Here is a 24,037-nt window from a genome sequence, read left to right as displayed (position 1 = left end):
GAAATATCATGAATCCATGTGCGGCTGCGCTGAAGAATTTTACCTCCTTATCTAAACCACCAACAAAGTATTTTTGGCTCCAGTCACCATATTTTTTTTTTAAACCACATCATTTATTTTTGTCGGCTCTCCAGATATGAGCATCACGTACAGGCGACGTCTCTCATCGCCAGGTGTTTTATTTGATCCCTCCACATACCGTCCTTGAATGTCACCTGCAGAGAGTAATAATATTGTCCAAATATTTATCACAGCATATTTCTGCCTTTCATGTCTCTCCAGGAAGTCTCCACGCTCATGCTTAGCCTAATACTGTATGCAAAATTGTTCTAGTATAGTTTAGTTTTCTGAATGTGTCCAAAACACATGCGAGCCTCTCTGTTATAATGAATGTCGTCTTGTACCATATTTAATGTGGTGACTCCTTAATAGATGCTATATGATGAATAGTTTTGGGTACGTCTCATCTAGCTGCACTCTCATATCTCTTGACAGTTTCTTCATGTGTGATTGTCATATATGGAATTTTCATCCACTATATAGCTTGTTACTTAGAGAGAAGGCCCCCCTTGGAGAAGAAAGACGAATGAAATGGCCATTATGAGGTCTTCCAACCTCTCCAAAAGTCACTTAGCATGCTCATCCTGGTGGAAATTGACATCTCGTCATCATCATTAGGAAACATGGATTTCAGTAAGCATGACTATCATAAATAAACCCACAAAAAAGAGAATCCTCGGAATAGGCCTATGACCTTGGTAGCTATTGCTGGTTGGTGGCTAGCTAAATAGAGCTAGGCTTATATTAATTCATATCAACGACATACGAGTGGAAATCCACATCGGCTGGAGGTATCCAACATGCGGCCTGGGGGCCATCGGTGACCTATATGGTTGATGTTTTGCGGCCCCTACTTGACATAAAACTTTAATGTTTGGACGGCCCATCTTTTTTGTCGTGTCGTTGTTCTGGTCGTTTTGTTCCTTTTGAGTTCATTTTTAATCATATACGGGCTCCCGTAATTTGAGCCCATAACAGCTTTTGTCGAAGCGTGATTCAGAAGTGATATCAAGTGAAGGGGAAGGGTATGCTGTCATGTCTTTTTCACCACCTGGCGTGAAGAGAAAAGGGTTAAGGATGAGAACAACCGGTTTTAACAAAAACAGGAAACAGATTTTTTTTTTTATTGAGCACAGGGCCACCCCAAGAGCTCTTGAACGCACGGAGAAAGTTGCGGCGCTCAAGAAATCAGACTTCATTACTCAATTAGACATGCTGACTGTCATAATTCAGTTTGGGACCAACAGGTGGCACTGTAGGGCTCTCCCTGCAACTGCTTGTTATGCAAATAGTGCTTTAATTAAAAGAACTCCGGGCACAACCACTCAGTGTCGGGTCATTGTTTGTTTGTGTACCTGTCATGTTTGTTTATGCTGTGACTTCTGTCATGTTTAGGTCTTGTTTCTATTGCTATTAGTTTTGAGCTCATGCCATGGTTTTTGTTTGATACTTTGGACTTTGTTTTGGATTTAGTTTTCTGTGATTTAATACAATTTGTAAAATACACTCTGCTCTTCCCTCGTACCTGCTTTTTGGGGTCCGCCACCACCTCGAAACGTGACACTGACGAGTATGCAAGATACCAGGGAGATGACAGAAGACCGCGTCACCAGTCTTGTTCACCTTTTGAAGAACCTTCAATTTTCTGAACTCATGTTAATAAAGATTGAGAATGGATTAGTTGTTTTTTTTTTGTTTTTAATAAGTTTTTTAATACTGAATCTATTTTTGTGTGCATCACTTAATGTGGCCCAGGCACTTGCAGATTCTGGTTCCAATGTCTGGCCTTGAGTTTGACAACGGTGGTGTAATTCATTCTTTTGGTGTTGTTTTATTGGGTTTCCTTGAGGATATTGCAGAGCTCGTGGGTGGTTTTGCACCTTATCCTGCCCTCCTGTTAATCTATTCCTCTTTCGGTGTGTGTTCTGGCTCATCCTCCATGTTCTTTCACACAAATCATGAGACAGGACAACAATGTTAAGCATCTCAAGGCCAAGGGGAGCCACAGAAAGATAAAAGCCAGTTTTCCCAGCAACTGACAGGCATCCTCCCGTCTGGTCACTCCTTCTGCCGCCCGTCATCACAAGAAGCCGTCGCCGCCGCCACTGTCGTCGTGTTCCTTCGTCGCATTTCGCCCATCCAGAGACCCGAGATGTCCTATGCCTCCGTCGCCGTGATGGCACTGATGTGCTCATCTGTGGCGATTGCGTTTGTCCTGCAGCCTTCCAAGCCAGACGATGCCTTGCCACAAGACTCCAACAGCAGGTAGGTAACGTTCCATTTAGATACTCTTGATGTTATTTTTCTTTGCATTATTGTTATAAGCATTGATGGGTTGAACGCTGCTTTTAGAAGTGCATGGCGGGACACTAGAATGCTCTTTCGGGGCTGCACACAGGCCATAGGCGTCCAAGCCATGCTTTTCAGAATTTGTAGAGAATTGTCGGCACAACAGCAATTTGTAGCTAATGAATGAAAAAGCCTGTTTCTCCACTTTTTAACATTAAGATATTGTATCTCAACCTAGGTAAACATGTGACTAGCATGATCATAATTTTTTAATGTGTACATGTAAGCCCAGAAGAAAAAAAACATATTTTTGATAGGTTTAAAAATAAATGCATTCATTAAATATATGGTGTTGTATTTGTATTTTTGTTGGATATTCTCCCTGCGCCTGTGTGTGTTTTCTCCATGTGCGCCGGTTTCCTCCCGCGTTGCAGAAACATGCATGGCAGGTTAATGGAAATCTCAAAATTGTCTTGAGGTGTGAATGTGAGCGCGGATGGTTGTTCATCTACGTGTGCCCTGCAGTTGGCTGGCAACTAGTTCAGGGTGTCCCCCACCTACTGCCCAAAGAAAGCTCAGATTAGAAAATGGATAGATGGGTGATTTATTAATTGTATTCAGCATTGTGTTTTGTTTAGTATTTAGTATGTGAGAGGGAAAATTCAGACTTTTTTTGGGTGGGGGGTTATGCGTTGATTCACATGTTAGAATCTAAGGCTGTGTTTTAAATATTTGTACACAAAATCATTTTGAAGTTATGGTTGATGTTTGCGTGCAGGTGCCATGGTGAGTCCCTGCAGTCCATCCGAAAGGGACTCCTGGCTGCCCTCAATCTGCAGACCGAACCACGGCTGCCAAAGGGCGGCAGGAAGCAGCGGAGCGGAACTGAAGAGCGGCTCAAAGCTGTTGAAGGTAAAACTAGAGTGCACATATTGACAACCTGAATCCTAAAGACTTTGGCACCCAATTTCCTTTCTACTTCTGTAGTTTTTTCTAGCTCCTCTGATGGCCAGGACACCACAGGATGCTGTAACGAGACCTTAGAGATTTTCATGACAGGTACACAATTATCTCCACTTTATATGGATTTTGTGTTTTTTTTTTCTTTTTAACAGCTTCATATCTTAATATAAATACAATACTGTATGAAAACATAACTGTTGATTACAATAAAGCAGAAAGTCAAGATCTACTGTATGTAAAATAACAAACATGTCAGCAGTCTCACATGATTTTCATTCTCTTTCTCTCAGCATGACTTAGATTTGCTCTTGATTTTACTGCTTGGTGCTTTCTACCGCCTTATTACTTATTACTTATTACTGATTCGTCTTACTGTTTATTGTATATGTTAAATCGCTCCATGTACAGCACTTTGTATGCAGCGATGGCTGTTTGAAAGTGCTCTATAAATACTGTTGACTTGACTTGACTTGACTTGACTCTTTGAACCATCTCAACACACATCACAACAAGCAGCAGTATCGCAGACTGAGAGCATTTTATCCAAACAATACTCATCAAGCTGTTTATCACCACACCGAGTTGAGGTTGAACTAAACATAAAACTAAGACAATGACATGTTAGGTATTTAAAACAACCACATAATTTGGCTGAAAGTCCACTTGCTGAATGTTTACACATACATAATAGGAAACGCTATAGATGGGCTAATGAAAAGATCTTTGAATATAAACAGTGGGAAAACACTTGTAGACATATAATACAGTTTAACAATACTTATAGGTAGATAATATTTTGCAAAAAAATCGCTAATATTACTGCAGCTTACTTAGTCAAATGTCTTCTTCGTACTGTACTATACAGCCCCCTGGTGGCCAAGGCGTGCACATCAGGAATGTCAATTGAATTGAAGCAAAAAATGTGACAAAATATTCTTATCCTTAACTTTTTATTGGTTTGTGTCAGTACAGTATGTTTATTGGGTGCGGAGAGTGCTATTTTTCAGATTAAAAATACATTACATTTTTACAATACATGTTATTTCCATTCATTTCACTAGAGAAACATGAGTTTTTTAGAGTTTAACAAAAAGGTTCGCTGTGTTAATTCATTCCATGTTTTTTCTTCAGATCTGGGCTGGGACAATTGGATGATCTATCCCGAGCGTGTTACCTTGGTGCACTGCGCCCCCTGCGGCCATAGCGCGTCGTGCAGAGCCCAGACCAATGCCCCCCAACGTGATGACTTGCAGGTGTGTTTGCTTCACATGAGTTTGATTTGCTGCCTCCTGTCTTTATTTTATTATTAGATTTTTTTTTTTCACTCTCGCAGCCCTCAACCTCTGGATGTTTTGAAAGCTCGGCCAGCTGGCAATAGATAAGCCACAGTGTTGCCAACATATATGTTGGAGCGTGACAAGTCTTCGAGCTCCCTAGACTCAAATGAATGCAGTCGGCAAAATGTAGCTCATACTATTTTTTTTAACCTTGATTCTGGAAAATGTCATACAGTATTGTAAACCCAGCAGAATTTGTCAAAATAAAGTTAACCCAATATAAATCAATCAGCAATAAAAATAAGTAGGTTAATATCAACCTGCATTTTTTTTAAAATAGGTATTGAGGTTCGGTCAACTTAATTTAAAAAAATTAAGTTAACATTGCAAAGGTTATATATTGTTGGATCAAGTTAATTTTGGGGCCATCTAAATTTTTAAAATGTAGACTTTATCAACTACCTTTTTTTAAAGTAAGCCATCCACTGAATAGCAATAAGTAACATGCTTAATGAATTATTATTGATTCTCTGTGTCGTTATTTGGATTATTCTAGTGTTTATCACCCTCCTGTATGTTCCTGTTCCTACAGGTCCAGGAGCCATGTTGCCAGCCCACCGCCCAGGAAGCGGTGCCAGTCATGTACAGGGATGAGTGGAACACGGTGGTCATCACTTCCATGCACCTGACCCGCCGCTGTGGCTGCGCAGCCGCAATGCAGCCTCCCCAAGAGTAACGTGTCACCTACGGTGCACCACAGTTCCTAAACTCGACAATAACTTCATGTACTGCTATAATATCGCACTGTAAGAAAAAGCCCTTTGCCAGGAAATTCAAGACTTATTAGGTTTAAGGCCTCATTCAGTAAAGAGAAAAATATGATTTTCAATTTTGTAATATGACATAATAAATTATAAAGAAGAATGAAGGCATTTCATTTATTGAAATTGAAGACATTTCCAGAGCCTTTTAAGATCACTTTCATCAAATGTAAGACTTTTTTCACGAAGGAAAAACACTAAGAGAGGGCACTATATATTTTTTTAAAATGACAATCATATTTTTACATTTACAGATACTTTTTAAGTATGACCTCAATGTATTAATAACAATTCATGCCTTTAAAAAATCTTGACAAATGACAAATTAGATCAAATGTAAGACCTTTGTATGACTAGACTAGGGTCCCTCTCCGCAGATTCCTAGTCGCCCCCTACTGGAGACATGTATACTTTGTTTTTGCGTTTCGGGTGAAAAGACAAACAAAAGGTTGGAGATACGAGTGTCCACGCTTCTTAATGATCAGCGACCATATAACCGACAATTGGTTCTTTTTCTCTTTACATTACTGAGTGCTGAGCTAAGTTGTTTGTTTTTTGTCATTGGTTTTAATTACTGTATCTGCTAACTTTTTACAGGGTTTACCTCACACGAGTATTTTTCTATGATTCGTCGTAATGATTTTTTACATATACACACCGATACACGTCTATGTGTTCGTAGCATCTCAATTTAACCTTCACGTATGCTGGTGAGACGTGTCTTACTGTATTCATTATTCACTGCTGCCATTTCTTGTTGAATAAAGGTTATTGCCATCAGCTTCTCGTGTTCTGATTGTGCAATCTTAGTCGATTACACTGGCCTGCATAAATTATATATATAAATATATATATTTTTTAATATATATATATATTTTAAACTATTTTTATCCCCCGCGCCCCCACTACAATTTAGGCTGTAGAAACATGGTTTGGCTTTAAAAAAAAAGTCCCGGTCCGGACCTTAAATTAGTATGATTTGACACAACGTGAATTGCTTGATTTTTTTTCCTACGGTAACTTTGGAATTGTTTGAAATTTGACTTGAAACGTATGACTTGCATATATGTGACGTACTCACATCTCTACTTTAATGTAGCCTTGAAAGAAATACTGTCAGGCAGGACATCACGTTGTCGTTGTCGCCCGAGTGTAATAATAAAGATGCACTGGACCTTTAAGCGACAAACACGTGGTACGATCATACTTCCGTCCAAACCGAAAACAAATCAAGCGAAGCGTTTTGAACGCTGCGCCTCGAGATGCACTCTTCACCGAAACGTGACGGGAAGTCGCGGTGCTGTTGAGTGGCCAAACGAGGTCGTCGTTTCAAGCCACGTATTGTGCGATCGCGTATATGCTTCTCCCGGAAAAATGGAAGCTGGCACCCTGACCCTGGTATCTGACATCGAAGATGTCTCTGTGCTCTTCGGACAGCAACCACATTCCAGCAAATGTCAAGTAAGTGACATCGCAGCCGGTGGCGCAACAATCAAAGGCCCATTTTGTGAATCCACTGCTATGGTTCCTCAGGAGCTGAGCGGCTTGTTTTCCTTCGTGAGGAGAGTGCGAGGCGATGGAAATTGTTTCTACAGAGCCTTTTGTTTTGCCTATTTGGAATCAATCCTGCACAACGTCAAGGCTTTGCAAAGGTCACTATTATCATCATCGACTATTTTTTTTCTTCTTCACCTAAAATTTATGATTATTGTCGTAAAATGATCTAACGTTCAGGTTCAAGGAGAAAATCATCACGACGAGCGAACACCTCTCCTCCGCAGGATTTGACCAGAGTTCCTTCCAGCTTCACCTGAACACGGTAAATCATGTTTTGTTATAATATTCAAACTTCTTGTTGACTTTGAAACTTAGCTTGTAGCCGACGTGTGCACATTTTGAACATGGCGTCTCTGATCCTTTTTTATTTCAAACTGCTTCAAACAACAAAGCATGTGACGGAAAAGTGGTTAGGACCGCACGACTGTCCGTGTTTTATGTTATGTGTTGTGTTTAATATTTTACTCTGTTAACTGTTTTGTTAAGCGCTTTGTTACAGCTGCCGCTGTTGTGAAAGCGCTATATAAATCTGCCTGTATTGTCTTGTATTGTAAATAAAAGTAACAAACCCGTCAAAACGAAATAAAAAGTGAAATCCAGAAGTATTGGGGTCACAGGTCAGATAGAGCTTGCATTGATGTGCTAATATTGTTGCCAGTGTCCTTAATTTGTATGTAAAAGTTGTTACAACTTAAATTAGTTTTGGTTCCAAAAATGCAAGGTTTTTTTTTTACAGTGTGATGTAATTTAAGACTATGTAATACCCTTTTAAATTAATTTAAGATATGAAGGCAGACACACACAAATCCACATACAGACTTGAAACCCGAACATTAACTTGTGTTTGGGTGTTTTCTAACTTTCACTCAAAAAGGTCCTCAATGTCATTGAGCATTGCGAAGGCAGCAAGCGGGAGGATATGCTGCTGAGGTTCTTCAATGATCATGTGACCTCGGACAGCGTGGTGCAGTACCTGCGCCTGCTCACATCCGCGCACCTGCAGAACCACGCAGACGACTTCTGCAATTTTGTGGAAGCGCCCAGTCTGCAGGTCTACTGTCATCAAGTCAGTTGCTGCCGTCGAGTGAACAAACGTTTGCGTTCCGAGGCCACAATTGACAGATCTCTTTTGTCCTGCAGTTTAAGTTTAGGGAAAATGGCAAAGTTAAATAATACATGACTCAATAATGAACAGAGCTTCCCTGATCTGGCCCCCGGGCCATACTTTGTTTATCGCTGCACTACAGTGTATCTCGTTAAAATAAACGTGTTCTACGTATGCGCAGGAAGTAGAAGCCATGGGGATGGAGTGCGACCATGTGGACATCCTGGCTCTGACTCAGGCACTGGACATCTGTATCCACATTGTGTCAATGGGCGGCGAAGACGAGCAGTTGGTGCACCACGTTATCCCTGACGGGGCCGAGCCCGCCATGCACCTCCTCCACCACGTATCACACTTTAGCATTCTGGGCCCACAACCTCCACTCTTGACTGTTCCCTCGCCCCAGTCAAAAACACGGTCGACTGGGATCAAGTTTCATTCTGAAAGCACGTTTTAGGACAGGGTGCGACTTCTCTTCTTCACACGTGTGATTGTACACCGTCAAATGGTTTAAAGTGCACTGTCAACTGTAATAGACATTTTCATTCAAGGGGAAGTCGGCCCCAAAATGTTCTTAATATGTTCTATGCGACCCCATCGCATAAACCTGACATTCTGATGAATTGTGTTTGTGGAATGAGTCAAGCTGCAAAATCCACCCATTTTTGCCCCATTTTGCCAGTTGCCGTCAAATAAAAATGACACATTTGCTCAGGGCTCAGGTAATTATCAATCATGACTCAGTTCAGAAAACGGATGCGCTGTGAGCAACTGTGTTGTCAATTGAACTCGACAGAAGGTGGCAAAATGGCCGCCACCCTGAGATGGTGAAAAACGGATGGACTTTGCTATGCTAAACTCATATTCCCCAAATGCAATATTGAGAATACAATGTGTGGACTAGTGGAGGCGCATAGAACACATGACTAAAGAAAATTTGGGGGTGGACTTCCCCTTTAAAGGACAACAGTTGTGGATCTTAGCGTTAGTACTTTTCACAAATACATGGAAGAAAAAAATGACATTGGCGTTGCCAGAAGATTATGTTCCGTTAGCTAATGGCCCACTCTGATTTCAGATATCATCACCCTTTCTTGTACCATCTTGGGGATGCAATGCTATGATGTGTCCTCATGTTTTACTACTGTGAGCCTCTTTATTTCCCCCAACTCACATGTAATTAGTAAACACTTTTGAGTCATTAAAATAGCAGTTTTTATTGAGGCAAAACTGCAGTGGATGCGATTTCTGTCCAAAAATGGTCAGATTCCAAGAAAATTACAGATTGTTCAATGCCGGCCTTTTTTCTGCTTCTTTTTTTTGTGCTGCGGCGGACCCGTTTTCTTTTTATTCTGCTGCGCCGACACACTCATGAGGGCGCTTTGCTCCCCTGTGACGGGCAGGTTAGCCAAGCACATGCGCCCCATCTGGGTGGGGTACTTTGTCTTTGTCACACTCTTGAACACAGGCTGGGAGATGAGATGTTTCAAGTGTTTCTTCATCCCTTTCACCATCTTCTGTTGCACTCGGTCATCATCTTCATCCCTCCCTTTGCCTGCGGAAGGACACGCAACGTTCAGTCCTGTGCATTTGATTGGTTCTAAATGTGGCCTCGGTGTGCTGTTCTCACCAAGCAAAAGATCCTCGTCTAGGTCGATGTCCATAGCTTCTGCTGCTTCCCTCAACCAGGAGTTGTGGTGTTTTTGCCTGCTGTTGTAGAACTCAATTTTTTCTATCTTTCGGGCCAAGTTTACACGCTCCTGTGTCGAGATTGACAATTTAAAACATGAAATACACACCTCAGAACCAATTAAAAAGAGGAACTTTGATCGACTGCTCTCGCCTTGATTGCCTCCATGAAGTGAATCTCGACGGGAAACGAGGGAAGCGCCTCGTCCTTTCCGAGATTCTTGTAAATCTTTTTGAAGTTCATCACGTCGTCGGGGCCGATGAGCAGCAAACTGAGACCCTCTTTTGTAGCTCTGGCTGTCCTGCCACTGCGATGCACGTATGTTTCGGATGTGCGAGGAACCTGAAGGTGGGAGGATATGCGAGTACAGTACGTGGGCCGTGGTAAATTTACTCGGGGTGGGTAAAAATAATGACGTATTAATGCATTGCAATACTTCCCATCATAATTCAATATTGATTCGGCAAATCTCTGTGCAGATATACATCGGCATCTTAAGGTGATGGCGATTATCACAGTTCCAAATACAAGTCAGTTTTGGCACAAAAACTTTAGGTTTCTGCTCGATGCCCAAAAAAAAAGTCAGAGAAAGCCTACTAGAACATCTGAACTTGGAGTTAATCACAGCACTTTAAATTAGAGCTGTCATTCGAATATTTTTAGTCAATTAACCCATCGATTACTCGAATAACCCCCGCCCAAAAAAATATATATTTTGCGTGAAAGTATTTTCATTTTTATTCATTAGTTTTTAATGAATGGTTCATGAATAATACAAAGGGCTACCATGTGGCTCGACTCCCCGTGAAACTCAACTCAATTTTTCGACGGCCATCAACTCGGCGTAAAGGCTGTCTTAAATTTGCCTGTCAGCGTCTTACTTTTTTTTCTGAGACTGCGCTTCTCTAGTTTGAGTCCCATTCACAAATACAGAGCCCGCAAAGCAGTAACAAATGTTGCCCTCGGTTTCAAAATGTCACTGAAAGGAGAATGTCAAGTAAGAAATCTTACCTGGTAGTGAATGACATTCTGCACATTGGGGATATCCAGTCCCCTTGCGGCTACATCAGTTGTCAGCAACACACAACTGTTAAAAAAAAAAAAAAAATCAAGAAGAACATGTTGGACCAGGTACTTTCTCGAGGCATGTTTGCACAAACTGTTGTAACGTTTCCTCTAACAGATAGCACTTTTTTTTTTAATTGGATGGAATCCAACTATCGGAAGTAGTTGGGACTCGCTGACATTTCGAACAGAATCTCCACAGTTGATCGTGTGCAGATACCCAAAATGCAGCAGTGAGAAGCCTCACCTCTCCCTCTCAGCAAACCTCTCCAGGTTTTTCAGCCGCTGCTTCTGGTGCATGTTGGCGTGCAGCGACAGCGCCGTGCAGTCCAGAATGATCAGCAGCGAGCTGAGTCGCTTGATGCAGTCGATGCTGTTGGCGAACACCATGGTGCGTCCGGGATACTGCAAGAGGAAGTAGTAGAGGAAAAAGTCCTTGTCCTCTTTCTGACAGCGAATCTGCGTCTCGGTCAAGGTCTCCACGGTCGCCTGCTTCCTGGTCAGGTCGATCACTTTGGGCTTGGACTTGATCCCCACTTTCTCCATGAGGAGCGCCACTTTGTCGGACTGCTGCGCCTTCTTCTTCTTTTGGACCACGCGCATGGGTAGGCTGTGGGTCATGGTCAGCGTGGCGGAGAAAACAAATATTTGCCTCTTGGGATTGACGTGAGTGGTGTTGAGCATTTCCAGCAGACACTCCAGCTCAGCGAAGTGGCCTCGTTCGACCATGCGGTCGGCTTCGTCGATCACGAGGCTCCTGGAGAAAGCAGCAACGGAGCAAACAATTACGACCGCAGCAAAAGAACTTTTCTTGAGCTTTCAGAAGCAGAGGTGTGACCAACTTGAGCTGTCTAAGGTTGAGAAGATGTGGATGTCTCTCTTTGATCAAATCCCACAGACGTCCGGGAGTGGCGATGATGATTTCTGGTCTGTAATTCAACATCCTCCTCTGCTTCTGTGGTGCCATCCCACCCACCACTATGGCAGTCTTGATGTCTGTGCAAAAGCAACCATTTTATTGAGAACATAAAACTTAAGTGTATTTGTGATCCGGTGGCTATATCGGCAAATCGGCCTACGTGAGGTGGCAATGCGTTGTGTGGGACTGGTGAAATATTTGTTGATTAAACATGTCGTGAAACAATTGAGGCAAAATGCCATACACTGATTATCTGTGTGTGACTCACCAGTGAACGTTGCCACAGCATCGATGTGGTGTTTCACCTGGACTGCCAACTCCCTCGTGGGGGTGAGGACCAATCCGAGCAGAGGCCGAGCCTGGCCGACAGTGGCATTCTTTTCCCTCGTAGCGGAGTTGGCGTCAAACACGTCTTTGATGACCTGCACGCACCCAGGCCTCCCATCCTCCTCTTGATCGTCATCGTCAGAATCGTGGTCATCCGCACTTGCATCGTCTGCAGATTCGCCTTTGTCGGCCACCCCGGTGACGCTTCCTTCTTCCTCGTCCCGCTCCTCAGGTTCCGCTTCAGGGGACTGGCCTGGTTCCACGCTGTCATCCTGAGGGGTTTTCATGCTTTCCTTCCACTCCAGGATGTTATGAATCATGGGAATACCAAAAGCTAATGTTTTACCGCTTCCTGAAATGACAGAATATTTATCTCAGTCTACAACAGGGATAGGCAATCGATGGCCCGCACCCACACTGTGAGTGTCCCCGCGGGAGAAATTATAAACTCTTCTACTCCCTACACACATTTAAAAGTATTTTGTCCATTCTTAAAAAAGCAACAATGTCACACGTCGACTTAGCATTGCGTGGTCCTATGCGGACCCCCAGTAGTGCGGATGGAAAAATAGTGCCCCCGCTTCCACACCATAAATTGTCCATCTCTGGTCAATAATGTGATGTGTGTGGGGAATATGTTGAGACTCTTACCCGTCTCGGCTGCTCCTAATATATCCATACGATCTCTGATGGCTGGAGGGAGCACCAGGGCTTGAATTGGGGTCGGTGATGTGAAGCCAAGGCTGCTGAGGGCCTTCAGCACAACAGGTGGTACAAACAGGCCTTTCCATGCACGCATATCAGCGTTTTTTACTTCAGAGCCAGAAAGAACAGCATTCGTCCAGTTTTTCTGTTGCTTTTTAGGTCTTGTCTCTTTATTTTGAGTGGTGTTGGCATCTTCCACTCTGCCCTTTCCTTTTTGCCCCTTCTTTTTCTTCTTTAGTTGAGTCTTACTCTGAAGTTTTGTTTGACCTCCAGTAGTGGCGGCTGGTACAACTTTGGATGTGTCCTCTGGATCAGTAATCATTGCATCTTCCTCACCTGCATCTTTCTGCATCACATCCACTGCGGTGGTCTCATTTTGGGTGGAATCGGTTTTTGAAATGTTCTTTTTTTTCTTTTTCTTGGCAGGGGCGGAAGTCTTTTCGGATTCTTTGCTGTCGACGTCTCCCTTTTCGACCACCTCCTCATTTTCACTTGACTTTCTTTTCTTTCCTTTTTTCTTTCCGCCTTGAGTTTCATTTTCTGCATTAACGCCAAGGTTTTTAAAGTCCACTAAGCAATAATTTGTCAGTTTTTCAAAACAAACCACACCGTCCAGCAGGCCGTCCTCGGAAAACAGCTCAGGATCCAAGTCCACCGCCTTCCATTGGCCCTTCTCTTGAATGGTCCGTTTTTTGTGCTTGGGTGGCGCGAAGTACTTTCGCTTCTTTTTCGTCTTCTTTGTGTCCATTTTCTGAAAATGCTAACAAAAACAAGACGGGGGGCGCTTGGTCTGTTTAGCACGCAGGAACGGGTAACTCACTCAATAAAATTGGTTCTGTGGCGCCAATATGCTCCTTCAAAAAATCACATATGAAACCGCTTCGACAAGCAACACGATCACCTCTTGATCGCGTTAAAATATTGAGTTCTACTGCACATGGAACAAGAGGGCAGCCATTACTGGTTGTCACGTGGTTAAAGAACTTATTCTTTTCGAGTTTCATGGCGATTGACAAGAAACTTAAGTGCAATACTGCCACCTACTGCTCAGGAGTGTGAATTAGGTTTGCCGCTTAAGTACTGTACTGTATATCAACCGAAAACACACACACACTAACCTACTCATCTATTGTCTGATAACCTTATCTCAGCTGATTTAGGCGGGGTACAATCGGAAAGCATATGTAGAAAAACCCTCCCGCTCACAATCACACCTACACACAATTTAGACCGTTCAATCAGCCAACCATGCATGTTTTTTTATGTGGGAGGAATAAATGCATGGATTATTTTTTTTAATCCGCAAGCGAACACTAAAAGGAGTGACGTCATCTCTTCCGCGCATGCGCGGCACTTCGGAGACGCATGTTGACACATCAGGTTGTAGTAAATTCTTACTACAACCTGATGTGCATACACACGCATTTCTTCCCAAAATTCGAATTGTGCATTAAGACGTGCAGTGCGAATCTGCCCAGTGAAACCAGTAAGATAACTTGAAAAATGTTAGCAATGGGAATCTCGCTTTAACTAAGTAGATTCCAGTTTTACTTAACACGGTGACCCACAACAACAACGATCACCATTTTCCTTGTCCTCTGACTGGTTCGTCTGGGGGGACGTCTGTTTTTCTTGTTGTAATACACAAATACAGCAGGACTTTTGATAGCGTTTTATTACATATCAGGGATCTTTTACATCATATACCAGCAGAAGAATTTCAAACTAAGTCTGTCATTTAAGATGCTTTGCCTGAATAAACAAGTGCTAACGCATTTCCAAAGTCAAAGTACAGCAAGTCACGGCTGCTAGTTTTTGGTGGGGTCAATCACCCTGCCCATGAACAACAGCGATTTTGTCTCTTCATGGTATATGAAGAAGAAAAACGGACGGTTGACAATGAAAGTCCGCGGTAAAGAATAGGGAATAATGCCAATTGTTGTGGCAGCCGCTGCGGTCGTCCCCACTTCATCCACATCAACGACAGCTTTGTGTAGCACCTGCAATTAATAGTCAGTTGAAGACATTTGAAAGGGGAACGTTGCAGACTAAAAGGCGCATGCGTGTAATTGTAAACTGACCTCTGAAACCTTAAGGCCTTGGTCCTTGCTCAGCTTAGTCAAATTGGCGGAGCCACTGAAGAGATTGGTGAAACCCATATCCGGGAGAATCTCATGCAAAGCGTACGACTCCTCCATCTTAAATTTGGGGATGTTGATCTCCAGTTTACTGTGAACATAATGACCCCGTTAGGCAGTCTGACCCATTGTCACATATCATTTCAAAAAAGTACACCTCACGTCTTTTGCAGTTTTTTGATCCAACCAAGCATTCTCTTTGCAGTGATCTCATCATCGATGGTGCTGTAATCCACTCCTTTGTTAGGCAGCAGGATGAGCATGGCCACACCTTCCAGGTAGGGTAGTTTCAATACACGGGCACCAAGGCGAGTGTCCTCCATTGTTTCAAACTTGTCTTCTTTGATCATCATTGGCACTTGTGGAATGTTGTAGTTGTCAACGTAGAAAGGTGCATTGTATGTGAAGTTGGGGTTGAAAGGCATTTTCCACCCACCTGTGAATGTCAAAAGTACATGACAGGGAAGCGCATGAGGTTGTCTGTCTGCAAAGAAACCGTCAATGATAAATGTAAACTGACCTTGGAAGTAAAAAGTGTTGATCATCATGAGCTCGGTTATCGGATCAATTGCGGAGAGCATTTTTGTCACTTTGCCCCTCGTCTTCTCTTTTATATACTCATTAATGAGACTGATGCTTGTGTTTGTGTCTTCAAAGTCTACACTCTTAATGTCTGCCAAAAAATAGGACTTCATCTGTTCCTCAAAAGTCTTCTCCATTCTAAACTTTTGGTCGACAAAGAGAGACATGCCTTGGTCCAGTTTCGTCGTTCCATTCTGCGAGATGTTCCCATTGAGCATTTGGAATAACTTGGGGATAAGATCTGGGTGGTCCGCTTGCTCCAGGTTCTCCAGTTTGAGTCCTTTCAGTATTTCCTCGTACGTACTACCATCAGAGGCCATGGAGAGGGCGGCAAAACTGGCGGAAATGCTTAGAGGGGAAAAAATGATGTTCTTGTCGTGGTAAGTGGAGATTTTGCGGTAAAGTTCCATCGCAAAATCCATATTTTTGAAGGAGAGATTCAAAATGCTGGAATGGGGAAGCGGCGCTTGCTGCGCCGGAGTGACGAGAAACATGAGCACAAAAACGAGGCCCATCTTCATCTTGTTTGTCGCCATTATTTGAGTCTGCGAATGTTGCCGCGCACAACCTGAATCATGAAGACAAACATGTAAATGGAAAATTCAAATCATTGTGATAATACACACGACATAGACATTTCCAGATCACTCTCTTGCTTACCATCCATCCTGAGTAACATTAAGTCCAAAACTTATTTGGGGAAACAAAGTGCAAGTGTGTTTTGAGTGTTACATATTAACCAAGGCACGTGGCCTATTTGCTGTCAGCTGCCTCCTCCTTCCAAATATGTTGATGCATCCGGTGTGTGTGCACACATTTGTGGATGCAAGCAGGAAAATAAAACAAATGCATTACACTGTAACCGGGTGAGGGTCATTTTTGAAAATTTTAGAAAGCAAGCGATCCAGGTAATATTTAGTTGGAACCTCTCAACCTCGCACATCAGCTCAGGCTCTTTCCTGCCAGAGAAGTGAAGTTCCACATCCCTACAGCCCCCTTTCATAGCTTCTGATCTGACCAACAAAATCGTGGCCTTCACCTGTTGGCACACAGTCAAAATGACAAATTATGAGCAGGGATCCTCGTTGTCTCTTCAAGGTGTATCAGGCAAGTTTCCATACGTTCAAGGGAAAAGTTGTTCCAAAAATTCTCTTCAGCGTAGGTGGTTTAAAGCCATGTTTTATCTGGTTCCTTACACATGTGCTCTATTGATGACACTGCCAAGGACATGAAGCCGCACCCAACAATTTAGCTTTGAGCACGAAACTCCGTATAAGGCCAGTTCTTCCTTTTGTACGTTCCAATCAATGCGCAATTGACAGCGCCTATTGAATGACTCGACACCTCCCTTTCGAGGCCCTCATGTAAATATTCAAATTAATATAACGGCATGGCGGTGGAATTGAACTCTGCGGAATCAGACTATCAAACCATGAGTCACGAATTACAAAAAAAAAAAAAAGAGGGACCTTAAAATGTGAGCTCGAGATGCGAGTAAAGGAAGTTGAGCCCCCCCCCCCAAAAAACTTAATTTTTGTCACGCTGTCTTCTGGAGTCATTCCATTCGTTCCATTAACCTGCCACGCATGTTTTTGGAATATGGGAGGAAACCCGAGTACCCAAAGAAATGCAGGCACGTGGAGAACATGCAAACTCCACACAGGAAGGCCGCAGCTGAAATGGAGCCCTGCAACTCTGCACTGTGAGGCTGCACAGCGCTAACCAGTTGAAATGACCTTTTTCACATGAATGGTTTCCCAGCTATGCTCTATCAATTGTGGGTAATTAAAACATTTCTTCTAATTAAAATATACATTAAATTCTATTGACAAAAAGCAGAGGATTTTCTTTTTTTTTCTAAAAAGCCACCCACCCCCCAGAAAAACTCCACCAGCCGCCAGTGCCAGCATCACCTCTACGACTGGTGGCACGCTATGGCTAAAAGTTGAATAAAATGATCAAAAGCATTGTGAATGTTTCTTTAATCCTGGAACATCACCAGAATATATACAGTACTTTTCAGAATGTGAGCGTTAGGGAATAAAAGCATGGCAAAATGATGCGTTAGTGCTTATAGTGACAAGCAAGTGAACGTCAAACTAGTCCTCATTTGCATGCTTACCTGTACATTTTAAATCAAGCAACACACGATTGACTCAAAAGGGGAAGTGGGAAATGAAAGCACACATGGAATCTCCCTTCCCCTGAGGTCAAACTGCACATGATTTGAATGTCTTATTAAATTCCACTTGAGCAGAGCTGGAAGTGGCCCCATAATACAATGACGGTTAATGCTCGGATGTGGTCTTTGGATTTCTAATCAACAGCTCATTAAAAAAAAAAAACGTCACCATTCAATTTGGAAGGAAGGCCACAATCGATCGGTGGCAGAAACACATAATCATTTAAAACAGCGCAATTCAATCGCAAACCTTTTTAAAGGGAACTGGTCGAAACAGAAGTCATCCATTCGTCACCTTCGACACTGATAATAAATCCTGCTGGAATAATGAATTGATTCATTTATCAGATGTGGATTGCAAATCCTGTTCCCTTTAAAAGTCCTGTATACATCTTGGCAGCAACAACCAGGAAAATATGACGTCTCCTTTAAAACGTCACCCCACAGCAAATGTTGGTTTTGCGTCTATCCAAAGTAGACCGACTGAAAAATTTACAATGATATGAGTTACTGTACTATGATTACTAATGAACAAAGTAAGCAAGCCACACCAACCGAAAAATGGTGTTGCTCAATTATCTTCTCAACTCAAAAGTACAACGATGCACGACATTATGATATTGCATGAGAAGACATTTTAGGAGCTGGCGTTCAAGTGTTTTGTAGCCTGGTACCCACAACGAATGACTAAAACAAACAACTGCTGTAAATGGGATTTGACAGAATCGCGGGAGCGCTTGTACAACTTCACAGCGGACAAGCGCTATGAATTTAGCTCCCACCAAAAACACCCTTTTGAAAACAACAGTCTATCTCTTGCAGACAGAAAATTAGGAAATAATATACAGTAGAAGTTGAAGGCGCCATGGTTTAAAAGGGAAAAAAAAGGCACACTTGTTTCACTGCATCCAGAGTTCAGCGTCATCGCAGCCTCGGTGGCAGCAACATCATGGCGCCTTACTGCCTTTTTTCTCTCTCTAATCATTCTCTGATGCCCATCAGCGAACGAACGGACGAAATCGGTTCCGTCTCCTGAATGTCAGCACGTTCGCAAAAGGTGCAAAAAGGTAGATTAGCGGAAGGAGCAAAGCGACCCCTGAATTCGGAGGCGTTACAGCTTTTCATCAAAAGCAGACACTTTCCACCTTCACAGGCTGGGCTTTTGTTGTTGGTCCACTTCAGTGCAACGGTTCTCTGGAGAGGGACCAGCAAAGTTTATGAATGAATATTCATGCGTCGCTCTAGTATGTAATGATCTGCATCATGCTTACCTATAGATGTTGTGTTGGCTTGTTGTGGAATGGTGGACTGGAGGGGTTGCTGCTGCCTACAAAAATAATTCAAAGAGTTGCTTTAATCATCAGAGTTCAATTACTGCACGTCATGAAAAAAAATACGCATTGTAGTGATTCAGGCAGACATACTGTATGTCAAAATAATGTCACGTTTATCAACATGACAAAAACGGACTTTTGCACAGTCATGTATTCTACACGAATGTTTGGATACTCAAGAAGGTTTAGTCACTCTGATTTAAAAATACATTTGCTAATAAGAAAAAAAGAAACGTGCAGTTTATCGACACATATTGTTGTGCCCACCGGTCAAAGTAGGCTTGCCGCCTCTTCCTCAGCTCATCTGCTGTAAGTGCCTCATTGTGCATTCTTAGTTGTCCTGCAGCCTCGCCGTCCACTCTCACATGTCCACTACCAGAATCTGAAGAAGTGTTGGTCAACGCAGCTCCTACAATTTGGATGGGGAAAAACAAAACATATTCATCAGATCGTTGAAAAGACATACAAACAAGGGCTGGGCGATATGGCCCAAGCATCTCAGAGGTTTTACTACACAAAAATTAGATTTAAGATAAAATAAAATATCCTTTATTCGTCCCACAATAGGGAAATTTACAGCCTCCAGCAGCAAGAATGTATGTAGAAAGGAGAAAGAGAAAAAAAAAAAAACATCCTTCAATTAAATACAATATGAACACAAATGGATAAAAATTATTATTATTATTATTATTATTTTTTATTCATCAGCCTGACAGCAGTCGGTAGGAACGAGCGTCGGTATCTCTCCTTCTTGCAGCGCGGGTGTAACAGTCTCTGGCTGAAGGAGCTACCAAGTGCTGTCAGGGCGGGCTGGAGGGGGTGGGAGGGACTGGCCATCATAGCTTTTAGCTTAGTTAGCATCCTTCTGTTGCCCACCTCCTCCAGAGTGTCAAGGGAGCAACCCAGGACAGAACTGGCCTTCCTGACCAGTCGCTCCAGTCTCTTTCTGTCCCGGGCTGAGATGCTGCCTGACCAGCAGACAATGCCATAATGGATGGCCGAGGCCACCACCGAGTTATAGAACGTCTTATGGAGTGACCCCTGAACCCCAAAAGACCTCAGTTTCCTGAGTAGGAAGAGTCGGCTCTGTCCTTTCCTAATCAGGGTGTCCGTGTTTGTGGACCAGTCCAGTTTGTCGTTGAGAAGAACACCAAGGTACTTGTAGGAGGTCACCCTCTCTATTTCCAATATTTTGTGCCTTTAGCTTCAAGAAAAAGCAAATGACATACGAGTAGAAATGTTCAAACTCTGCGCACAAGATGACCACATGTATATCCTAAATCACCGTCAGAATCGTAACACGTGCATACCGGCCCATTTTCTCCACGTCACCGAGCGTTGAGGAATCAGAATTATTTCGAAATGACAGCTCATGCCTGCAGTGATATAAGTTGAGGAAACCCCGCCCCTTTTTGTACCTTTTGTCAAAACAGGTACATATGTGAACATCATTCACCCTTTCAGTGACAGCAGTTCGTACACTGGACAGCTTATCATGGTATCAGGTTACAGGGTGCATGAAAGGGTTAATTAAAGTGCATGAATATTTGACGATTATGATTATTGATGATTATATTGAAACAAGCTCTCTCATTGCATGGGTTGGCTTGTCTATAGCATCGCAGCTTTCTCATGATCTTTTCTGAGGCGCTGCCGGGAAGCACAGGTGTCAAGTGAAGAGATTCCAACATGTCAATAAATCACGTCTTTTACAATGTGGCACCGACCGTCTCTTTGGCAATGTTCAACATAATTGACTCCACGATCGCCTCTACCAGGCTTCTTGCTTGTCACATGGGCAACCATGTAAAAATGATTCCACTCACTTGTGTGAGATTAGTGGCAAGTCGCTAAATCGGAAACACTGACTGGTCGTTGCAAACTTGCCCCCTTCTGTGTTTTCACCTATGTTGTTCGTGTAAGTAGTGCACATCAGTGAGGATGCATTTTGAAATACAGAATCACACACACACATGAATCTTTACATCCCAAAAATCCTCCGGAGCAATAAATTTGACATCAATTGATAAAATGAATTCCCTAGCCCTACTACAAAGGTGTTATTTTACCTTGCATGCTAAGCTGAATGGCCCTGCGCAGATCCGCCTCCTCATCATCTACGTCAATGTCTTGTCTGCTGAGCGCGAGAACCCTGTTCAACTCTTCATCTTCATCCACAACGTCACTCTGCACACCAAAGCTCGTCTCCGTCTGACCCAATATTGATGACCTGCTGCAGGTGGCACATGGATTTTTAAAAAAAGGTTCATTGCAACGCTTTAAATAACGCATTTCAAGCAAAAAGATTCTAGATCGTCCATTGTGTACGTTTGTATGTACCCTGCACTCGTCTGAGCTTGGGCCTCGCCAATAAGTTTTGGCCGCTGCTGTTGTTGCACTTTCATGATGCCAAGAATCTGGTCTGCTTCACAGTCTGGGAGATTTCCTTGGACCACAAATATGGAATAACCTGCACATGTTAACTTTTATTAATGCCACACAGTCTTTAATTTCATAAATCCAGTTGGCTACGACATTACCTTCTTGTTGTAACTGTGCAAGAAAAAGGGCTAAATATGTGTCTGAGATCAACTCTGGTCCAGTCAAAAGTGAATTCAAGTTAAACCACTGAAATGAGAAACCAACGATGATTTTCATAACTCCAGTTACGGCACTTGCGTAGGAAGACATGCACCTGTTGTCCAAGTTTGCGAATGGTAAACCAGTGCTCCTTGTAATTGCATATGAAGGCATTTTCATTTCTGAAAAAGAACAGAGGGGAACCTTTAATAGGACAAATACATTTGGTCATCCAGATTAAGATGCCAAACAAGTATGATTGAAAAAACATACATTGGATCTATCATCAGGCTCTGGTACTCCCGGCTGTTGAAAAGGATAAGCTCCAGTCCCCAAACCCTGAGAGCATTGCTAATGACCTATAATGAGTATCCCACAAACATCGTATACATTTATCATTATGTTTAATCTACAAAAGCATAAAAATCAATCTTTGGAGCTCACTTGTATTGAAAAGAACCCGCTGTCATCCATGTTACCAGATGGTTGCTCCAAAGAAAAAGCACAAAATGTTAGAATGTAAATAAATACACCGCCATTCCAAATTCCCTCACCTGTAAAAAGGTTTGGTACTCGTCGCTGCCCATTCCTCCCTCTGCCATCCTCATCCTCTCCTCTTCATCCAACTGATGCGCAATAGAGGAGAGATCCACGGGGGTGAAATACTCACCCTGCAGCAGGTTGTTAAGACAGTGCTGGGCACAGAGGGAGCCCTCTTGCTGCACATTCCAAAGATCATCATGTTTGTTGGTAACATTAGGAAACACTGTGCATTTATGTGACAACAACATGGAAACATTATGTTTTGGGGCAGGTTTTCTGCAAAGGGTGATTAAAGCCATATACTGTAAATTTTGGATGAAAATTCCTTTCCTCAGCAAGAATCCTGAAAATTGGTTGTGAGTGGGCCTTCCAGTTGACAATGCCACACAACATGCTACCAGGGCAACAGAGAGTGGTTCAAAAAGATGCACCGTATACTAAGGGTACGGAGTGGTCTAATCAGTCTGCAGACTTCAACCCAACAGAAAACCTGTGTGAGGAGCCTCAGCTTTAAATTTACAATACTGTACGTGAAACGTCTCATCTCACGTGCTTGCCCATAAGAATTTCTGCTACATGGACATATATTATTCCACTCCAGTGTGCCTTTGGGTTATTTATTCACTGCATATATTCGTGTTGCATATTGTGTTTTTAATTATTATTTATCAACACAAATTTGACAGTTGCAGCTCAGTATCTGCATCATCTCAACGACAATAAAGGCTTTCTATTCTAAGTTATGGTTAGTGATCAAATACTTGTTCAATACTTACTCAGTCATCATTTATATGGCGTGTTTGTACGCATTTTGACTGACATCCTGTATCTCACCACAATCAATCAGCAATCATAAAATTCCGAGGCTGTTAATTTCTTTGTGAGTACACTCGCAAATGCAGCAGGGCGACAAATAATTATTACCTCTCCATTGTTACTTTTAGCGTTACAAGACCGTTCTTCCAGTTAGCTTCTGTGAGTCATTCGCTTACCAGGTAAACTACTTAACAAAACCACGTCGTTTAACAATTTTAGTCCCTTGACGATACTTCCTGGGTTCTTGTTGTGAACAAAGTTTACACAATTACCGAATAGCAACTTTAGCAACATAGCTAACAGGGTAACGATACTGCCAATCACAAACCGGTAAAACACTGACTAAACAACGTAGTTTATACATCACTGGAACAAGGCTCCAGTTTTACAGACACACTTGAGGGCGATTACGTGGTGTTAAAAGCCGTTATGTGCACGTTTAACTTACTTTCTCGTGAAATATGGCATCCATTGCTTTCGCTCGTCACAACACAGACTAAACGAGCAGCGTCTCCTAGCGGATTAACTCAGACACGCGTCACCACGTTCCAAACTTCATTGATACTTCCGAATAATTATTTTGGACGCGGTACATAACAGCAACATGATACAATACATTTATTTAAACCTATTCTGACATATAACACCGGAGTCAAAGGACGCAACGGCGACCTCTAGAGGGCACTGTTCATCCAGGCTATGTTTTGTTTACAAAACACCTCTCGTATGTTCCCAACGGAAGAATGAAACAACCACAGACCCAAATGACGTAAGCTTAATTGAAATGATGCCGATATTTTATGCTGCATACGTGGAAGGTGCAAAGTCGAATTTATCCAAATTGATTCTTCCACTTCCGACCTCAAACTGTTCGAGACGACAACAAAGATACAATACAATGGACGATACATTTTTATTTACATATCAACACATTTTGACCCTCCAAGAAGCTTTCATAATTTGCCAAATGTAAATAAAGGTATATCGTGTGTGTGTATATATGTATAACCCCCCCCACACCCAATCTGTTCTTAGTTTACCCATTTTTTGACGAGTGTGGGCATGGCTAATGACAGTAACGTAA

At 42.5% G+C, this 24,037-nt stretch overlaps 5 protein-coding genes and 1 long non-coding RNA gene across 7 annotated transcripts; 2 read left to right on the top strand and 4 right to left on the bottom strand.

The window, feature by feature from the left end:
• Nucleotides 1–91: 91 nt before the first annotated feature.
• On the bottom strand, nt 92–2,099 carry LOC127615213 (uncharacterized). Its single transcript, XR_007966848.1, has 2 exons — nt 1,586–2,099; nt 92–1,111 (listed from the first exon to the last, which is right to left on the bottom strand). It is a non-coding gene; the product is annotated as an uncharacterized LOC127615213 (long non-coding RNA).
• A 5-nt stretch (nt 2,100–2,104) lies between these two features.
• LOC127615211 (bone morphogenetic protein 7-like) lies at nt 2,105–6,190 on the top strand. Its single transcript, XM_052086818.1, has 5 exons — nt 2,105–2,325; nt 3,128–3,261; nt 3,337–3,408; nt 4,444–4,565; nt 5,182–6,190. Exons 1-5 carry the CDS (start codon nt 2,213–2,215, stop codon nt 5,323–5,325), a joined length of 585 nt encoding a protein of 194 aa, XP_051942778.1. The 5' UTR covers nt 2,105–2,212; the 3' UTR covers nt 5,326–6,190.
• A 400-nt stretch (nt 6,191–6,590) lies between these two features.
• Nucleotides 6,591–9,489, top strand: LOC127614141 (ubiquitin thioesterase OTUB2-like). The gene is made up of 5 exons (XM_052085297.1): nt 6,591–6,871; nt 6,944–7,062; nt 7,145–7,229; nt 7,842–8,033; nt 8,254–9,489. Exons 1-5 carry the CDS (start codon nt 6,785–6,787, stop codon nt 8,527–8,529), a joined length of 759 nt encoding a protein of 252 aa, XP_051941257.1. The 5' UTR covers nt 6,591–6,784; the 3' UTR covers nt 8,530–9,489.
• On the bottom strand, nt 9,274–13,756 carry ddx24 (DEAD (Asp-Glu-Ala-Asp) box helicase 24). The gene is made up of 8 exons (XM_052085296.1): nt 12,725–13,756; nt 12,015–12,425; nt 11,670–11,823; nt 11,075–11,584; nt 10,774–10,849; nt 9,916–10,104; nt 9,703–9,832; nt 9,274–9,627 (listed from the first exon to the last, which is right to left on the bottom strand). The coding sequence occupies exons 1-8, from the start codon at nt 13,524–13,526 to the stop codon at nt 9,362–9,364; spliced, it is 2,538 nt and encodes an 845-aa protein (XP_051941256.1). The 5' UTR covers nt 13,527–13,756; the 3' UTR covers nt 9,274–9,361.
• Nucleotides 13,757–14,435: 679 nt separating this feature from the next.
• On the bottom strand, nt 14,436–16,243 carry serpina10b (serpin peptidase inhibitor, clade A (alpha-1 antiproteinase, antitrypsin), member 10b). Its single transcript, XM_052085619.1, has 5 exons — nt 16,159–16,243; nt 15,437–16,066; nt 15,079–15,352; nt 14,860–15,007; nt 14,436–14,778 (listed from the first exon to the last, which is right to left on the bottom strand). The coding sequence occupies exons 1-5, from the start codon at nt 16,175–16,177 to the stop codon at nt 14,587–14,589; spliced, it is 1,263 nt and encodes a 420-aa protein (XP_051941579.1). The 5' UTR covers nt 16,178–16,243; the 3' UTR covers nt 14,436–14,586.
• Nucleotides 16,244–17,463: 1,220 nt separating this feature from the next.
• Nucleotides 17,464–23,664, bottom strand: atxn3 (ataxin 3). Of its 2 annotated transcripts, none has more exons than XM_052085924.1 (11): nt 23,402–23,664; nt 22,149–22,313; nt 22,039–22,083; nt 21,868–21,953; nt 21,710–21,776; nt 21,555–21,642; nt 21,355–21,460; nt 21,084–21,247; nt 19,282–19,423; nt 18,952–19,007; nt 17,464–18,874 (listed from the first exon to the last, which is right to left on the bottom strand). In XM_052085924.1, exons 1-11 carry the CDS (start codon nt 23,423–23,425, stop codon nt 18,828–18,830), a joined length of 990 nt encoding a protein of 329 aa, XP_051941884.1. In that variant the 5' UTR covers nt 23,426–23,664; the 3' UTR covers nt 17,464–18,827. The 2 variants fall into 2 exon arrangements, with proteins under 2 accessions (XP_051941884.1, XP_051941883.1); XM_052085923.1 differs by having other exon boundaries at nt 21,355–21,484; nt 23,402–23,661.
• Nucleotides 23,665–24,037: the final 373 nt, after the last annotated feature.

This window comes from Hippocampus zosterae, chromosome 14 (assembly GCF_025434085.1).
Source record: "Hippocampus zosterae strain Florida chromosome 14, ASM2543408v3, whole genome shotgun sequence".
Classification (NCBI taxonomy): domain Eukaryota; kingdom Metazoa; phylum Chordata; class Actinopteri; order Syngnathiformes; family Syngnathidae; genus Hippocampus; species Hippocampus zosterae.
Note: the sequence above shows the minus strand (reverse complement) of the source record. Positions and strands in the feature narration are given on the sequence as shown.

What these genes read in the sequence shown, in the direction of transcription:
- LOC127615211 (XM_052086818.1), top strand. Translation starts at nt 2,213, where the DNA reads ATGTCCTATGCCTCCGTCGCCGTGATGGCACTGATGTGCTCATCTGTG. An exon ending in CCACAAGACTCCAACAGCAG is followed by an intron (nt 2,326 to 3,127) that starts GTAGGTAACGTT and finishes GTTTGCGTGCAG; the next exon opens with GTGCCATGGTGAGTCCCTGC. An exon ending in CTTAGAGATTTTCATGACAG is followed by an intron (nt 3,409 to 4,443) that starts GTACACAATTAT and finishes TTTTTTCTTCAG; the next exon opens with ATCTGGGCTGGGACAATTGG.
- LOC127614141 (XM_052085297.1), top strand. Translation starts at nt 6,785, where the DNA reads ATGGAAGCTGGCACCCTGACCCTGGTATCTGACATCGAAGATGTCTCT. An exon ending in CACATTCCAGCAAATGTCAA is followed by an intron (nt 6,872 to 6,943) that starts GTAAGTGACATC and finishes ATGGTTCCTCAG; the next exon opens with GAGCTGAGCGGCTTGTTTTC. An exon ending in AACGTCAAGGCTTTGCAAAG is followed by an intron (nt 7,063 to 7,144) that starts GTCACTATTATC and finishes TCTAACGTTCAG; the next exon opens with GTTCAAGGAGAAAATCATCA.
- atxn3 (XM_052085923.1), bottom strand. Translation starts at nt 23,425, where the DNA reads ATGGATGCCATATTTCACGAGAAA. An exon ending in GCGGGTTCTTTTCAATACAA is followed by an intron (nt 21,954 to 22,038) that starts GTGAGCTCCAAA and finishes TACTCATTATAG; the next exon opens with GTCATTAGCAATGCTCTCAG. An exon ending in CGGCAAGCCTACTTTGACCG is followed by an intron (nt 19,008 to 19,281) that starts GTGGGCACAACA and finishes TTATTTTTGTAG; the next exon opens with GCAGCAGCAACCCCTCCAGT.
- ddx24 (XM_052085296.1), bottom strand. Translation starts at nt 13,526, where the DNA reads ATGGACACAAAGAAGACGAAAAAGAAGCGAAAGTACTTCGCGCCACCC. An exon ending in CTCAACCTTAGACAGCTCAA is followed by an intron (nt 11,585 to 11,669) that starts GTTGGTCACACC and finishes TGCTTTCTCCAG; the next exon opens with GAGCCTCGTGATCGACGAAG. An exon ending in ACTTCATGGAGGCAATCAAG is followed by an intron (nt 9,833 to 9,915) that starts GCGAGAGCAGTC and finishes ATCTCGACACAG; the next exon opens with GAGCGTGTAAACTTGGCCCG.
- serpina10b (XM_052085619.1), bottom strand. An exon ending in CAACACTTTTTACTTCCAAG is followed by an intron (nt 15,353 to 15,436) that starts GTCAGTTTACAT and finishes TGACATTCACAG; the next exon opens with GTGGGTGGAAAATGCCTTTC. An exon ending in ATCAAAAAACTGCAAAAGAC is followed by an intron (nt 15,008 to 15,078) that starts GTGAGGTGTACT and finishes TTATGTTCACAG; the next exon opens with TAAACTGGAGATCAACATCC.